General features: G+C 52.2%; 7 protein-coding genes and 1 non-coding gene across 8 annotated transcripts; 2 read left to right on the forward strand and 6 right to left on the reverse strand.

Annotated features, from left to right (window-relative positions):
• Positions 1–359: 359 nt before the first annotated feature.
• Positions 360–1,424, reverse strand: HAP3 (transcriptional activator hap3; the record flags this gene model as incomplete). Its single annotated transcript, XM_062885139.1, has 4 exons — positions 360–554; positions 628–755; positions 832–942; positions 1,265–1,424. 4 exons carry the CDS (start codon positions 1,422–1,424, stop codon positions 360–362), a joined length of 594 nt encoding a protein of 197 aa, XP_062748078.1.
• Positions 1,425–2,070: 646 nt separating this feature from the next.
• QC762_0005420 (uncharacterized protein) lies at positions 2,071–2,673 on the reverse strand (the record flags this gene model as incomplete). The annotated part of the gene is made up of 2 exons (XM_062882813.1): positions 2,071–2,178; positions 2,563–2,673. 2 exons carry the CDS (start codon positions 2,671–2,673, stop codon positions 2,071–2,073), a joined length of 219 nt encoding a protein of 72 aa, XP_062748079.1.
• A 1,161-nt stretch (positions 2,674–3,834) lies between these two features.
• QC762_107340 (uncharacterized protein) lies at positions 3,835–6,005 on the forward strand. Its single transcript, XM_062885141.1, has 2 exons — positions 3,835–4,984; positions 5,044–6,005. The coding sequence occupies exons 1-2, from the start codon at positions 4,951–4,953 to the stop codon at positions 5,250–5,252; spliced, it is 243 nt and encodes an 80-aa protein (XP_062748080.1). The 5' UTR covers positions 3,835–4,950; the 3' UTR covers positions 5,253–6,005.
• Positions 3,912–4,301, reverse strand: GIM4 (Cochaperone prefoldin complex subunit; the record flags this gene model as incomplete). The annotated part of the gene is made up of 2 exons (XM_062885140.1): positions 3,912–4,004; positions 4,161–4,301. 2 exons carry the CDS (start codon positions 4,299–4,301, stop codon positions 3,912–3,914), a joined length of 234 nt encoding a protein of 77 aa, XP_062748081.1.
• QC762_107345 (uncharacterized protein) lies at positions 5,532–6,287 on the reverse strand (the record flags this gene model as incomplete). The annotated part of the gene is made up of 3 exons (XM_062885142.1): positions 5,962–6,287; positions 5,786–5,903; positions 5,532–5,725 (listed from the first exon to the last, which is right to left on the reverse strand). The coding sequence occupies exons 1-3, from the start codon at positions 5,962–5,964 to the stop codon at positions 5,532–5,534; spliced, it is 315 nt and encodes a 104-aa protein (XP_062748082.1). The 5' UTR covers positions 5,965–6,287.
• A 190-nt stretch (positions 6,288–6,477) lies between these two features.
• Positions 6,478–6,561, forward strand: QC762_0005460. Its single transcript has one exon. It is a non-coding gene; the product is annotated as a tRNA-Arg (tRNA).
• Positions 6,562–6,712: 151 nt separating this feature from the next.
• Positions 6,713–11,770, reverse strand: NIK1 (histidine kinase osmosensor; the record flags this gene model as incomplete). The annotated part of the gene is made up of 5 exons (XM_062885143.1): positions 6,713–8,058; positions 8,118–9,614; positions 9,670–9,936; positions 9,991–10,817; positions 10,981–11,770. 5 exons carry the CDS (start codon positions 11,768–11,770, stop codon positions 7,507–7,509), a joined length of 3,933 nt encoding a protein of 1,310 aa, XP_062748083.1. The 3' UTR covers positions 6,713–7,506.
• A 3,714-nt stretch (positions 11,771–15,484) lies between these two features.
• QC762_107355 (uncharacterized protein) lies at positions 15,485–16,840 on the reverse strand (the record flags this gene model as incomplete). The annotated part of the gene is made up of 2 exons (XM_062885144.1): positions 15,774–16,840; positions 15,485–15,682 (listed from the first exon to the last, which is right to left on the reverse strand). Exons 1-2 carry the CDS (start codon positions 16,110–16,112, stop codon positions 15,485–15,487), a joined length of 537 nt encoding a protein of 178 aa, XP_062748084.1. The 5' UTR covers positions 16,113–16,840.
• Positions 16,841–16,990: the final 150 nt, after the last annotated feature.

Below are 16,990 nucleotides of genomic sequence, written 5' to 3' on the forward strand. Positions count from 1 at the left end.
AGGGCGACGAGTGAATAATTGATAATATCATTCACTTCGAGCTTAGTCAAACTTTACAAAATCAATTACAGCTAAACCAACCCATCCAAATCAACAAACCAGAACGGCCTACAGCAGTGTCAACGTCAAGGGGAATCTAACTGCTGCCCACAAAAGCACAAAACGCAAGACCTGTCCTTGTTTTCCCAAACCCTTACCATCCCGCCAAAACCAACTTTGTCCTCATGTACCTTTCGGCCAGGGCTCAGATGTCGGCTGTCTTTTGCAGAACACCAAACCAACTCCTCCCAACCGAGTGTAGATACTCATACAGATAGAAAGAAGAAAAACATTGGGCACAGGTCCCAGAAATCAAGGGATTAATACTCCCCAGGTGCACCGTTGTGACCTGGCTGAGCTCCGTAGATGTTGTAGCCTTGAGCATCAGCGCCCTCTGGCTGGCCTCCGAGATCACCACCGGCGAAGCCGCCGCCAGGATTCGACTGGCCTGGCGCACCGTAACCCTGGCTGTTTGGTCTGTTTTGTTGGCCGTCGCGGTTTGATGTCGACTGCTGCTGTGGTTGAAAAAAAGGCACGGTAAGTAACGGCTCACACTGCAATCAAGTGGCTCTCGAGCAGGAAACCAACCTCTCTGTACTTGGACAAGTAAATCTTGAGTGCTTCGGCGTAGTTCTCAAACCCAAGAGACGTCATGGCAAACAGAATATCCTCGCCGTTCACCGTCTTCCTTTTCTCTTGGTGGCATTTTTCCGAAGCTGTGTGTGATAGGTCAGTTCCAACTGAACTGAACCACATCCTCATGTATGTCTCATGGACCGGTGGCAGGCTTACCCTCGCTTGTAATGAACGAGATGAACTCGCTAACGCACTCTTGCATGCACTCCTTCGCCTCCTTGGCTATTTTGGCATTCTCGGGGAGCGCATTCTTCATGATGCGGGCGACTGGCGCAAAGTTTCGTATGTTAGCATCGTATATATCAGCCTTGTCCGTCTTGGACGACGACGAGGAGGCGCGAGGCGCTTCGGGCGACTCGGGCGGCGAATCGCTAGACATATAGCCGTCGGGGGGGAGGAGGGGCGGCTGTCTCTGATAGGCAGGGCAGAAGCGACGCCAGTCAAGGAGGGGATCCTGTCGCCATGCAAGCGTGCGAAGCTTGAATGGGAGAGGTCCACGACAAGCGCAACATGCGAATCATGGCGAAGGGGGGAAGGGGAAGCAGCAGAGAAGCTCAGAGAAGCAGCTTCGAAGGAAATATTGACTTACCATTGGCTATGGGTAACCATCTGTCTTGCTCTTTAACATCAAACTCATAGGCGTGGCCGCTCGAGAGTGGGTCCTGAGGGTCGTTCATTTGTGCTTCGTCCTCGGGTGACGGTGCACCATGTTCAACGTCCTTTGAATTGGATTGGGGGGAGTCGGACATATTTGGCTACCTGCAGCGGCTGCTGACTTCTTGTAAATTCCTTGGACTGCCAGCTCGCACAGGTGGAATAGAGTAAGGTGATGTGTCGTTGGACACGTTGCAGGGTGGTAAGGCAAGAGACCCTCTCGGCTTGCGGCTTAACCTGCAACAGACTTGCGTCAAGCGGTACCTCTCCGCGCGTCACCCCAGGCCAGGCTTACTTCCTACAGGTTTTCCCTGCCCGATCTTCAGGCTGTAACGGAAGCCTGGGAGGCGGGGGGGCGCTGTCGAGACGGTGGTGGGGTGGAGGCAAAGGAGCAGGACGGGGGAAGGGGGGCAAAGAGGGGGTGAGGCGGGGGGGGCTATGACCAGATGACAGCCGGCAACAGGAGCCCGGGATGATACTGAGAGCAAGCCCGAGAGAAGGGAAAACGGCGTCGGCCGGAGACGGCGGCAGACGGACACAAGGATGGGATAGGTTTTCCTGGCGGGTCCTACCAAGAAACGGCCCTCTCTCCTCTAGCGCAAGTCGCAGTTGGATGGAGCCTTCTGCACAGGAAGCTGCCGTGATGTAGGCAGAGTGCTAGTCTTTCCGTGTGGCCGGGTTTGACTACAGATGTTCCCCGTGGTGGTGGTGCGCGCAGGCAGTGTCGCTCTGTGCTATGTGCTATGGAGTCGCGGTTACACCAAACGGCGATGCGATGGCAGTGGTTGGCTGCTGCGGTGTCGGCACCGGACAGGATAGATTGTTGCGTGCCTCGTGGGATGAGTGCTTCTGCAGAGTCGCGTTAGAAAGCGGTGCGTGCCCGGGGGGGAGAGGAGGAGAGGAGAGGAGAGGAGAGGAGAGGAGAGTGGATGGACGAGGGCGAAGGCTTCGGTGACGGGACGCGATGCGCTGCACTGCGCTGCGATGCCATGCCATGCCATGCGAACACGGGGTACGGATAGATACGTACCCAAGGTTACGCCGTGATACTTGCTGCTGTCTACTAATTAACCGGGGCTGTTTGCAACTAGCTCGGGGCGCGATGGTTTCCTAATGGTGGTGTCTGAGTTGGCTGTAGGGTCGAGAAGTCTTCGCCTTGGGTACGGTGATGCATGGAAAACTGGATGCAAGAGGGCTGCAGCACGCGTGGGGTTCGGTTGTGGGAGGAACAACCTGAAGGTCGGGTGAAAAGAGGGAATGTGGAATGCGGGTGAGGCGGGTCCTCCAAGCGAGAGCCACCCCGGTCAGCCCCAACACCCCCAGCACCATGACAACAAGCTCCATCGCCAAGAAGCCGCCATTATCAACCACACGTCTGCCAAACGCCCGCCCGCAGCAACAAGTACCGGCTCTCTACTCTCTGTTGTTGATAGAGATACAGAATACTAATCTCTTTGCAATATGCTCGTGTTCGGTCCGCGGGATGTAGGGATTCAATACGACCTATGTACTGCAGCAAGCAAGCAAGCAAGCAAGCAAGCAATAGTCCTGCCGCAACACAGACTTGTTGCTGCTGCTCCATTTCCCACTTTCCCAGCCCGTCAAGAGCGGTGAAAATCAGTAGTGTAGTCCATGTGCTCATCCTGGAGCTGATGGGACACAGGCCGCATAGTTCCTTGGTTTTCCCAATCCCATCACAAATACACTCACATCTCTCGGTCAAAGATCTGTAACATGCGGTCATGCCGTGGGTTCTACTGTCGCCAAGGGTTCTCTTGGCGCAGCGTGGGTTGGAAGATCAGGGTGTGGTGTACGCTCCCAGCTCTTGATTCGACAATGGCTGTTGTCACAAGTAAACACCCAGGCAGGAACGGAACGGGGGTGACGACGGGAGCCTGATGGGGCCGAGATGGCGGCTTTGGGCCGAAAGGCTGGGTTGACGTTGTGAGACTGCGAATGACTGGCCTGTATTTCTCCGGCCGTCCTGGAAGCAACACCGGAATCCTCAGCGAGGCTGGGAACTTCATTAGTGGTCCAAAATGAATGAGTTGTGAGCCAATAACAGTCCGGAGTTTCAATTGGCGCATTTCATTGGAAGGAAATGTTTGTTTTAGAACTGTGAGTATCCTTATTGGCCAGCACAAGAGATGACAAGCCGTGACATGATTAACCTCGAGGGGGGCTGGGTGGACTGACAATCACCACCGCAACATAGAAAACGCTGGTGTGTCAGATCATACTTCCGTTTCGAAGGATGACGGCCACACCTGCTCTAGACAGACAAGTTTAAGCAGGTTTGGGCATGGCTGTGTGAATATTGACATATATGCTGGCCCACCCAGGTCGAGTAGTTGAGCCCCACACCATCAACGCTGATGCCAATCCCATCGCAGCCCAACCGTTTCTCAAGGCTCCCCGTAGCGCCGGTTGGGCAGCCCAAACCCACCCCCGCCGCGGGGCTGCAGTCCCGAGAGCAAAGGCATTTGTACAACTCATCACCACACCCTCCGGGGAACATGAAGTTTGATGTTTAGGGTGTCATCAAGCTGTGGTCATATTGCTTTTTTTTTATCAATATGATCTCACAAGGCTCTTGAGGTGTCTTGCCAGAGGGGCGACCTCAGGAGCTTGCCATTGCGTGCCGTGTCGTCAAGCCCTTCATCCTTCGAGGACTCCTGATGACATGGCAGGTTCCTGGTGTTCATACGACTACACGGTAGTCCTTTACCTCATCACTTGAGTGACTCATGACTGTACCACTTGGACGTTGTTCTTTTTCTGTTAGGAGGTTAGCGAGAGTAATCATATGAGACTTCACTGAATTCACATACCTTCCACTTCTCCAGCTCATCTTGTTTGGTCTTGTACTGCTTGACCAAGTCGTCCAATACCTTCTTCAACCCCTCCGCGTTTGTTTGCAACGCAGGGATCACATCCTTGACGGTCCGTTCCACCAGCACTCCGTTGATCATGCGAAAGCACTTGCGATCCTCTGGGAGTGGTTGCAAAGTTTCGAGAACAAGTCTATATTCAGGGTGTTGGATATTAGTGACTAAGCGGTGAGGACATCGTTTGAAGCGGTGTGGTGATGTGACGCAGGTCCTGAAATAGGTCGCCAGAGAAAAAGTTCTCACTTGTGTTCTTCAGCTTCTTGCTCGACATCACCGATTTTCTGCGCAATTTGCTGCAGGGTGTTCTTGTAAGTGCTGTACTGAACTTGGAGGTCTGGCAGGAGTTGAGTCAGTTGCCATTCTTAGCTTATGGTAGATTCAAGGCCTGAACTTGCCTTGTTGCCTCTTGGCTGGAGCTGCTTGTGTCGCCATGATGAAGTCGGGATCTGAATATCACAGCTTCGGAGCCAAAGTTTTGATATTGGATGCGGTTGAGAAGTCGAGACAGGTGATTGGGAGATCAACTGCCCTATGAGATCCATGCAATTGATCCTGGAGCCTGGGGCCGCTTGAACTCCAAGGCAGATCCACTGACAAATGGCCCGAGCTTTCAAACCTTGAATTGATTTAGAAAGACATCCAGAAATCGACGCTGGCTTCTCAACTACATCGTACAAGCACACTTCATTGGCGCAAACGAAGGACTATTACAGCACAAACAACATTCACAATGCATCCTCTTCTCCATACCAAAGACAACGTCGGTAGGTTCTCCTGATCTAGCGTCATTTTCCATCTTGGCTGAAACGTCTTTCCCTCGCAGCGTGCAAAGACTTGATGATCGCACTCGAACAATGCCATATGCGGGGCTTCCTTTGGAAATCCATGGGCATGTGCAATGATGCCAAGGAGGAGCTCTCTGCCTGCCTGAGGGCAGAACGGTGGAAGACTCAGAGCTTCAACCGAAGTGGTGTTGCCGACAAAAAGGACAAGATTCGGCAAGCCTGGAAGGACGTCGACGAAAACTCATAAACTCTACAGCAAATCGACCCTCGAACCGAATGGCAATCACAGGCTCCCGACCGTCGATTTGAGAACAAGAACTGCGGCACCCACCAGCCCCAGCTCCGGAGGGAACACATCGCATCACAAGCGTTAGAGATACGGACCATTGTGCGATACGAACAACACTTGCGGTCTGTATAACATGGCTATAGAAGGACACTCTCCACACAAGAAATTGGGTTGTACATAAGGTTATTCTTGTTATTTTTGGCACGCCTTTCCGACTACCCCTTTTCAACCCCCTTTTTACAAAGTGTGACGGAACGCGTCACCGAAAGTAATCAAGCCGTATGTCGCAAAGAGCGACAACATGACGGGAACGGGCTTCCGGAGTCTGATCGCACGAGGAATCGAAGCGCCGCCGAGGACGACGGAAGCTAGGAGAGCGAGCTCCAAGCCCAAGGGCTGGCCGTTCTGGAGGCGGTAACCACCAAGACCATCTGGGCATTACGGCGTCAGCAACCGGCTGCCTTGCCAGGCTGAAGAAACAATCAACTTACACAAAAGACCGACAGCAGTGCCCGCGGCAACGCTAGGGACAGATTTCGTCTTGACGTATCCGATGGTGCCGCCGACAGCTGTCAAAGCCGAGAGAACGTAGGCGGGAAACTCGAGACCCTACCGACCCAGTCAACAAATGCGCAAGGCGGCAGATTATTCCACACTATCTCCGTACCATCTTTTGTGAGTTTTGGATGATGTATTTGTTGTGACTGGTGCTGTGTCGTTTGTTTTATGTGTCGCTATTCAGAAGGCTTCGGAACTCTTGGGAAGTCCGCCGCATCCATGGAAGCTGTCCAGAGTTGACGGAACGAGCCGAGGGCAGAGAGGTGGGGCGCTCCAAGCTTCCATTTCGTCATGCTGAAAGGGACTTGTTTTCCGCTTGGGTTTACGTTACAGCCGAGGTAACCCTTAACAATTATTGAAATCTCGAAACCAAGAACAGTGCTTTACTCTGCTCTGCGATCAATTCTGAAGTTCGAACATCAAGATTAATTCCCCTCTGTCTACTCTTCTTTTTGAGTTATTCTATATCAGACCGACATATAGCCCGTCAGTTTCCCAAAACGGAAGAGGGTGCGAACAAGACATCTACAAATTACCCCACAAAGACAGAAATCTTTTTCCGAACCACCATCGGCTAAACTTGAATACTACTTCCGGATACAAACTCCAACAAATCATCCCAATAGGTCCGCTGGCGTAATGGCAGCGCGTCTGACTACGATTCCATCAGTTAATCAGGAGGTTCCAGGTTCGACCCCTGGGCGGATCGATTTTTGTGGTTTTTGATCTTCCACACCAAATCACTCTATGGACAGACTTATTCACCCTTGAATTTCATTTTGCCAGTCGAGAACACAGCTTGGACTACTACGCTGGTGGATGAATTGTACCTCACATGTTTCAGAGAAGAAAAGTAAAAATGGTGGTGGTAGTAGTAAAGTAGAATAGCTAACTGCCTAAAATCATCTCGCTCGTTATATTCTTAATTGTTTCTCGTTTCTTGCCTGTTGTCGTCATCAACATTTCTTTCCTCCCTAGCTATATATCATCCCCTCCCTCCACCCACCTCCCTCACCATATCCTTATCCTAACACCAAGAAGATTTCCAAGCAAGTCAACACACCTCTACCTCCACATACATCATCCGTTCAAAGCACACAGACATTCATGCACCAACACACACACCAAAGAACGTTTTCTACTAACCAAAAAATCGTGTTTGTGAGGGGAGGTATCACATGCAACAAAACAAAAACAATGAAACACAAGTAACAAGCAAGCCAATATGAGGGAGCAAAACTAAAAGCGCACGCAACAAAACCAAACACAGAAAAATGGAAGTACATAAAAAAATAAAAAAGACATGAAACCCCCGATTCCAGAAAAACCCCTTTCAACCCCTTTCAAAAAGAAAAAATGTGCCCCAATGTTACCCAAAACCATGAGATACCGAAAGCCCAAAACCACACACACACACACACACACACACACACACACACGCATACCTACTCAGCCCCCACATCAACCCCCAAACCCCCCTTCTTCCCTCCCTTGGCCCTTTGTTTGCTTTTTTCCCCTTCAGAAATACCTCATGCTCGCCCTGAAAGACAATAGCTAGAGTATACCGCTCTTTGCTCCTCAAAAAAATCGATGGAAAAAGTGCCTCAAAACATATTGAAAATGAACCCCCAGAATCCAAACCCATCAAAAAACACTACTTCTGCCCCCTAGGTGCAGTAGTGCTATGATGGTGAATATTCGGCTCCGACAGACTAGTACTCGACCTCCCAACCCCTCCCTTCAAGGGGTCCTCCGCATCAGCAGTGACAATGCTCGGGCTCTCCAGTCCCGCCGTCAGCGCCTCCGAGGCCGTCATCCCCCTCGTTGCCGCCAGGCTCGGCCTCACATGAGAAGCAGCCGAGATCGCCGCCGCCGCCGCAGCGCCCGCGTTGCTGCTGGCATTCTGCTGGTACGCATTCAGCGCGGCATTGTCCCTCCGACCCCCTGTCACCGCGTCCGCCGCCCTGGCGAGCTCCCGCTCTCTGTTCTTCTCCAGGAGCTGGCCGCCGAGCGTGGCGCACTTGAGGATGGTCTGGATGAGGTGGTTTTGCTGGAGGGGCTTGGAGAGGTACTCGTCCATCTGGGCCTGGATGCACTTTTCTCTGTCGCCCATCATGGCGTGCGCCGTCAGGGCGATGATGGGGGTGCGCTGACTGCCTAGGCTGCGCTCGTACTCGCGGATCTTGGATGTGGCTTCGAATCCACCCTGTTGTAAATCGTTAGCTAGTCTCCACAAACGTTGCGAGTTGAAAAGGGGCGACGTACCATGATAGGCATCTGAACATCCATCAAGATGACATCAAACTTCTTCCTCTTGACAGCCTCAACAGCTTCCTCGCCGTTCCCAACCACGGTAACCACATGATGGTACTTCTCCAGGATCTTGACTGCAAGCCTCTGGTTGACCGTGTTGTCTTCCGCTAACAGAATCTCGAACGAGCGGGTATTATCCGCCAGCGAGGGTGTCGCGCGGTTTTCCAAGGCAGGCACCATGCCGTTGCCGAGATCAATCAACTGGCATGGCGTGGTCATATACGACGTGATGCCCAGATCAAGGCAGGACTTGAGCGAAACGTGAACCACAGGGGCCAAGAGCACAATGGGCAGGTACTTGAAGTCGTCGACCGCTCTCAATCTGCGAGCGTCCTCGATCGAGTCAACAATGATGACATCGTATGGCGAATTTTGCTGAGTCCGAGCCTTCTCCAGCGCGGGGCTCTTCTCCGAGTCGACAACGATAGGCACGAGGCTCAGCTCCTTGAGCATCCTGACAATCTCGGATCCGTGACCGGTCCTGCCCTTGTCGATAAACAGTACCTGGTGGCCCTTGTAGGGGGTAAGTTGCTTCGCAATGAGCGAAACATCATCGTTGGCGAGACGGACGACGCACGTGAAGTAGAACTTGCTGCCCTTGCCGTACTCGCTCTTGACCCACACGTCGCCGCCCATCAGGTTGACCAGTCTCTTGGAAATGGAGAGACCCAATCCGGTACCGCCAAACTTGCGTGTCATGGAGCCGTCGGCCTGCTGGAACGTGTCGAAAATGAGATCAAGCTTGTCCGCCGGAATACCTATTCCCGTATCGGACACGATGAACTCAATGGCGTACTCGTAGGGCGCACACTGGACGTGAGACGCCTTCTGAATGGTCAAGCTGACTTCGCCATGCTCGGTGAACTTGATGGCGTTGCCCACCAGGTTCAGGATGATCTGGCGCAACCTGAACGAGTCACCCACCACGTGGTCTGGCACCGAGTTATTGACTCGGTACGTGAGATCTAGGAACTTCTCGTTTGCCTTAACAGCGAGAGTCTTGAGCGCATTGAAGACAGTTCCACGCAGCGTGTAGGGAATTTCCTCGATAACCATTCTCCTAGCTTCGATCTTGGACAGATCCAAGATGTCATCGATGATGGTCAACAGGCTGTTGGCCAGCGAGTTGACAATGTTGAGCATCTCCCTTTGATACTGAGTGAGGTCGGTATCGAGAGTGAGCTGTGTCATACCGATGATGCCGTTCATTGGGGTCCGTATCTCGTGGGACATGTTGGCAAGGAATTCGGATTTGGTCTTGTTGGCCAACTCGGCTGCTTCTCTGGCCTGCGTGTTCCTCTGGATACTGTCTCTCAAGTTGTACACCATCTGGTTAATCTTCTTCTTGAGCTCGTCCATTTCACCGGACGCTTCGACTTCAACTAGCTTGGTGAAATCCCCGTCCGTTGCGGCATTGGTAATGTCACCAAATGCTCGTACTTGAGCCGTCTGTTTGGGCCAGTCAGCAGGAATTTTCACCAAAACGGCATATTTGATAACGTACCAAGTTGTTGGCCATGGTGTTGACGTCGGTAGTAATTTCCTTCCATCTTCCCTTCAGGCCAGCAACATCGGCCTGTCCACCCATGATACCGTCGACACCGACGTCCTTGGCGACCCTTTGCACTTCGTTACAGAATATCGAAAGCCGGTCAACCATGTTGTTGATGGTTTCCTTCAAAATGAGTATCTCGCCCTTGGCTTCGACGTCGATCTTCCGGCTCATGTCTCCATTGGCAATGGCTTGTGTGACAGTTGAAATCCCTCTGACCTATATCGGTTGTCAGCATGAAGTAGCCAGTTGAAAAAGGAGTCGGGGACATACCTGTGATGTAAGGTTTCTGGCCATGGTGTTTACGTTTTCAGTGAGGTCTTTCCATTTGCCCTCTACGTTGTCGACCTGAGCCTGACCGCCCAGTGTACCATCCGTGCCGACCTCTCTGGCCACCTTGCTGACCTCAAACGCGAATGTTCCTAAGCGGTCCACCATGGTGTTGATGGTGTTCTTCAAATCCAAAATTTCACCCTGCACCTCGACCCCAATCTTCTTGGTAAGGTCACCCCGAGCGACGGCCGTAGTGACCTTTGCTATTTCTCGCACCTGCGTTGTTAAATTCATAGCCATACCGTTGACGTTTTCCGTAAGATCTCTCCAAGTGCCCTGGACATCATGTACCGTTGCTTGTCCGCCGAGTCGCCCTTCGGTTCCGACTTCCCTGGCAATCTTGGTAACTTCCCGTGCGAATTGTTGGAGCTGGTCCACCATAGAGTTGATCGTTTTCTTCAGTTCAAAGATTTCTCCGCGGCACTCAGCCTGCACCTTTTGCGTCAAATCACCCTTTGCGACAGCCGTGGTAACCTTGATGATATCTCGCACTTGTGTAGTCAGATTGTTGGCCATGGCATTCACGTTGACAGTCAGTTCGTTCCACATGCCCTGTACCCCTTCGACATCAGCCTGGCCGCCCAGGATACCTTCGGTTCCGACGTCTCTGGCGACGCGTGTGACTTCAGAGGCAAAAGTCCGCAGTTGGTCTACCATGGTGTTGATCGTTTGTTGCAGCTGTAGAATTTCTCCCTTGGCGGGGCGTTCAATTTTCTTGGTGAGATCACCATGGGCTACGGCGGTGGTAACAGAGGCGATTTCACGCACTATTATGCGAAATGTTAGCGCTGCCGAGTCGATGCTTTACCTGCATGATAGGGGGGATTCGTACCTTGATCAGTGAGGTTTTGAGCCATGACGTTCACTAGCAAAGAGTCAGTATGTCTGAGCGCTTATCAGAAATATGCATTACCGTGCCAGCAAACATACCGTTATCAGTAAGTTCTTTCCAAGTTCCATCAACACCCTCGATTTGAGCCTGGCCACCGAGGATACCCTCGGTACCGACTTCACGGGCGACACGAGACACTTCGCTGGAGAAGACTTGCAGTTGATCCATCATGGTGTTGATGGTACGCTTGAAAGTGGTAATTTCGGGGTCCATCTCAACACTGTTCATCCGCACCTTCTTGGAAAGATCACCGCGGGCGACAGCCGTCACGATTTCACCAATCTCACGCAGGGCCTTTTGGAAGGCCTCGTTGGCCTTTTGATGCTTCCATAGCTCGCGTTCCAGAGTAGCGACCCTTTCCTGCTCGATAATGGCAAGGGCCCTCTCCTGGAGCTGCTTCTGCTCGAGAAGCTGGGCATTTACGCCATCCAGCTCCTGGCGCTGGCTGTCGAGAAGCTTGGACTGATCGTCAACATGCTCCCTCAAACCTTCGAGAGCCTCGTCGAGGAGCTCATCTCGCGGTAGCGGAGCAGCATATCCAGAATTCCCAGCCCTTGCTCTTTCGTCCGACAGAGAGAGATGGCCATTTCCGTCAGGGGTGTCGGGAAGCAGGCTCGAGGTGGTCGTATTGGCACGGGCCTGAAGATGCTGGACACGGAGAACCAGCGCAGCAAGTTCGAGCTCGAGTTCGAGCTTTTCAGAAGTATCAGCGCCAGGGATGTTGAAGCGGGTGTTGACGCGGAGATTCAAGAGAGGCGGCGTGGTCGGATCGGTCGCGAGACTTTTCAGAATAGCAGTCACAGCTGCTAGCGATGATTCGCCACTCATGGTTGCGGCACAGAGGGCCGTTTAGACCCAGCAGCCGTGATATTGTCTCTGATGGGCGATGCCAGCGGTGGGAGAGACAGAGAGGTAAACGGTACAAAATGGGGGTAGCGACGGCGGGGTGATGGCGGTTAAAATGATTTGGGTCGTGGGGAACGACTTATCGAGGTGGTCGGCGGCGTAGGTGCAACTCATGCGGGGAATACTGAATTGGCGGCGAGTCCAGGTGCAGTATGTGGATTACACGACCCTTTGAGCGATGGGAATGCGACGGGCGACGATGGGATGACAGGCGACAGGCGACAGGCGACAGGCGGATTGCAAGACGCACAGAGGCTCGGATGGTGTGGCCGAGTTGCGCAGATGTCGTCGTCGGGTAACGGCACCAGAGTGTCGGGGAAGGCAAAAAAAGGGTCTTGCAAAAAGTTGAGTTGGACTGTAGTCGTCCAAATGGGCCGAAACCGCCGTGCGTAGGGTCTAGGCGAAGCGGAGACGCGGGTGTATTGTGAGGAGAGCTTTGTTCAGCCCCTCGTCGTCCTGTTGGACTTGTGCGGCCTGGTGAAAGGGTGAGGCAGCAGCAAAGGACTCGGGCGTCTTTGAGGGTAGGAGTGGGAACAGGGAGGAGGAGACGTGAAGAGAGGAGGAGGATTGAGAAAATGGGGTAGTCTGGGGGGCCGGTCGGGTCGCCGAGGAGGGCAAGGGATCGACGCTTCCCTGTCAATTCCCTGCACAACCGCCCTTTTTTTTAGTGGCAGTACGAAGAGTGATAGATAATACGGCGATAGATAGTGGTAGGGTGGTGGGCGAGCCGTTGTGCCGTTGTCTTGTCTCGAACAGAAGAGCTGAATGTTGAATGGATGGCTTCTCTACACCGACATGTCTTTCAGGTGGTGTCTGTCTACAGCAAGCACACTACAAGTACCTAGGGACCTAATGGATCCCGCCGTTCAAATCAAGAAATAGGTCCTAGCCACCTGTCAGACAGTAGCCTGGGCGGGCAGCTAAAAGAGACTGCTGCTCTGGCCTCGTCCTGACTCGGGACACGCCCAATCTGCCCACCTACTCACCCACTCTTCCCGAACTGTCGGTTCGCGTTGCTGTGCACTAACAACCGTAGCGGCCCGACATTTACAACGTTCCCGTTTCTTCAGGCGTCGCCAGTTTGGGGTTTATCTGAACTATCTGATCTATCTGATGTCTCCGTGACGCCTCCCTACCCCCCCTCCCCCCCTCTTCTGTCTTGGTGGTGCAGGTGGTGCAGGTGGTGCTTGTCCAAAGAGAGGTGAGTGCTCCGTTGCTAGAGACATGCAGCTGTGCCGTGTGAGCTTCCCCGCTCGGGGGTTGCAGATGGTGCGCGGTAGGGCCTCAGGCAACATGCATTTTCTCTGAGTGCCTGATGGGAAAGCGCGAAAGCTCGAGCGACCTTTTTTTTTTGCCTGATGAGTTCTCGCTTGCTTCGGACGCCACTGCGGGGCTCCAGACACAGGCGTGTCTCGCTGTGGCTCTATCTTTTGGGCGCTTCAAGCCTGTGTCTTCTTCGCCCACATCGTCACACGGAAATGCAGCGTTCCAAATGAAGGCCGGCACATGGTTCTCATGCTTCAGAGCTCATTGGTTTGACGCTTGAAGGTCCGTGAGAGTCTCACATCTCTATCCTAGCATCACTGCGGCGATATCCCACACCATCCATTACTCAATTCCGAATATTATCCGTCGTTTCGTTTCGCATTCAAAAAACATTCCCGTACCTATTCCAGCAACCAAGCAGCTTTCCAAGGCAATCTGATCGACAGGGTCGACCGACAGCTTCCCACCATTTACGGGGCAAGCCGTCCGTGGCCGCCAAAACCCCCGATCCTGAAAGGATTTGCATGCTCCTAGCGATCTCCTCCTGGTGAGTCTATCTTTTTTCACTTCCTCAAGCTGATGCTTCAAGTCAAAGTCAATATCTTCAGGGCAGCATTCGAAGCGAGTGTTCGCCAACCCCGCGGCCGCACTGACCAGTTATCTTCAGCCACTGACGTCATGGGGCACATGGGGAGTTTGCCTGAGGCGCATTGCCATCCCATTCTTTTGTCTCCTTGCTAGACCCTTACCGCCAACCCTTACAACAAAAATCCCAAAAAACGGAAGGTAAAAGAGCCATGTGGCTCAAGCAACGTCAATGGCTTTATGGCACCTATACTGACAGCTGAGATCGCACTGTTATTGTTGAAAAACGCTTGCCAAGCAGCATGTCCATGGTCCATGGCACACATAAAACTGTCTCATTCTTTGCTTGGTAAGTCCACATATCACCTGATGCCCACAGCTGTTGAGACCTGAAAGTCCTGAAAAGGTGAAACAAAAGCTCCTTGGAGAATCCCAAGCATGTCTGTCGGATGAACCAGCCGATCGGCAAGGGGCTGACATCCCGTCAAGCCCATTATACTGTCGTTCTCTCACCGCAGCTGGAATCCGTCCCTGGACCAGGCAGTTCTTTGCTCGTATAGGGGTTAACACCGGGCGAATCACGGCCATATCCGATATCCCTTCTACCAAAACCTCTGGCACGTGATCAAGACATCACAGGGAATGTCCTCTGGATCTGATCAACCGTTCCGGGGTGTTGACAGCGGTGGAGGACGGCCAATGGCGGCACCCATATTCCACTTAGCAAGCGGAAGGGAAAAGGATTGACCGTCTGGTGCGTTTTATATCTCTGATGAAGGGCCATGAACGACCACACAGTAGCTCTGTTCGATACTCCACGTGGGGTCCGACATGGCTCGGGTGTCCACAGACAACGGAGGAGAAGTTCCCTACGTGCATTGATCTGCACATGGAGTAACCGACGAACGAAAATGGTAATGCAAACCGCCCGCTCACCACCGGCTTTAGTAAAAATGTTCGACATGAATTCAGAAGGAGGCAGCCGGGTCTACATCAACACGTGGACCGGGGCCGGGAGCCGGGATTATTGTGGAAGACAAGGCCGGATCCATGAACCGGCGGTGGCAACCGCCAAGTCGGGTGGTCGGACAGCCGGCACCTCCAGGGAACTGAGAGACATTCTTTGTGTCTGGGCTTTTTTTTGTTCTCAGACCGAGACTTCCCGAGACAACTGTTTCGAGGTCTGGATTGCTTGTGGCAGGATGGGATCTTGCATGCAGGGATTGGTAGCAAGGAGGGGGGTTATCAGACTTCTAAGGCCACTCAGGTATCCAGTTGCAAGCGACTACTCCAAGGAACCATTACTATTACCAGACCCAAGACCCAAAGTATCGCCTTTGTCTATCATACATGCGGTAACATTTCAACCCAAGCAGGACTGTAAAACACACCTAGAGGTGCGGCCCGTAAACTGATGAAGACCTCCACTACCAAAAACACGCGGGCGGCCAGCATCACAATTAGCAAGGTGATACCGAATATGAAAGGGGTGATGAGAAGGGGCATAACCGCCTGGCCTAACACTGCGACTTCATCATCCGAGTCGTAATGCTCTGGTTCGTCGCACCAGCTCCTTCCAAAGACACATGTAATCACACCGAGAATCAGCCAAGAAAAAGCGGCTGCAAAGAGTGTGGCCAATATCAGAGCTGGGTCCAGTAGATGCGATGATAATGGAGGATACCTTCCAGATAACGGCCTCTTGAACAGTGGGAAATTCGAAGTTCCAAGCCGAAAAATGGACACCGCCGTAGGCCACAGGTAGGACGAGAGAGCTAAATACTGCTAACTTGTGACGATAGACATAGGCCAGGGCTTCGAGGAGGAAGTCGAAGGGGTCTTTGGGTACGAGTTTGTGCTGAAAGTTGAGAATATTGCCATGGTTTCTATAGAAAAGTGAGTCTGTTCTTTGGCCACTTTGTGGATAGTTCTCATGGCGTTTCGGTCTTTGACTTCGTAGGAGCCTTGGGGGTCAAGGGGTTTCTGATCACAGATAAGCAATCTGAGTACAGCCACAAGGGCTACACGGGCAGCCAATAATGGTACCTTCGTCATAGGGTCGAAGATGACTTACATTAAACCAAAAGGCATACATCAAAATTGCACAAACCACATGTACCATAATGCGCAGCTCCAACAGACTGAGTGGTAAGCCATATACCTTGCGCGCAGCACACTCAATAATCACCCAACTAACTTGGATAACAACCAGCGATTTCTTGAAGAAGTCCGCCTTGCTCTGATGCATTTTGAAGGACCTTGGCAGCATCAGTGCTTTGACATCTTGATCTGCTACCTCCTTTGCAAGATGGACAGAGATGATACATGTGCGCATTTTGTGCCCTTCATCTATGTCGCTTTCTTGATGCCTCGCTGTGAGCCCACCCATCGTTACGAAGAAGGCATATTGCATATCGAAAACACACTACATTTGGTGTCAGCCTAGCTATCAACAATGGTGTAACATCCGAGGAGGTTTATGTATCAAATGCACATTTCAGACTCACATGGTCGGTTATATATGCTTGGTCTTCGGAGTGAGCATCTGCTGTACTGCCAGTGTCCTTTCTTGTAGTCATCATCTTCTCATCGCACTTTTCACATGGTGTCGGGTTGTGCCATGGGAACACGGCTGGTAAGCTTGAAACGGGGTCTTGGTAGCTCCTGCCTGGAAACTGGATGTCTGCAACAATCGAAGTGTCGAAACTGACCGTTTCAGCTGTGATTATATCACCCAAGGTATCTGTTGTGGCATCATCAACGAGCTTTGTTTTGTCCTTTTGTTCCTCTTCTTTCTCGCGCAAATGTTTCAACAGTGCTCTTGCTTCGAATAATTGAGAACAGGCTACGGTGGTAAGGTATGCATGTGCAAAAGTTATTATTTGGAAGTAGTTTTTGACGGATGGGAGATTCACTGATATTTTGAAAGCAAAGCCTGTTTTCTTGCATGTCTCTCTCCTCAAGCCTACAGCTCAGCCCGCCGTACAGCCTCGCCTTGTATGCCGCCTATGGCGACGTGGGGGCTATATCCGGTTCCCGGCATCCAAAAGGCTGGCCGTCAAAATGTCTATTCAGGCTTCAGCATAGGTCGCCTGATATGCCGCGTAGTTCTCAAGTAAAAGTGCACTGCTGGTTTTTTTTTTTGGAGGTATTCAACTTCTCAATCAGCACGCTGGCATCGGCCCATACCCGCTCGGCCTTGGATTTCATACCCCATCCATGAATAGTTTCGGCTGGCTGCAGGTAGGAAAGCCCCTTTCCCAGCACCAAGGCTCGTCTGTGTACGTGTCT

This window comes from Podospora pseudocomata, assembly GCF_035222375.1.
Source record: "Podospora pseudocomata strain CBS 415.72m chromosome 1 map unlocalized CBS415.72m_1, whole genome shotgun sequence".
NCBI classification, from domain to species: domain Eukaryota; kingdom Fungi; phylum Ascomycota; class Sordariomycetes; order Sordariales; family Podosporaceae; genus Podospora; species Podospora pseudocomata.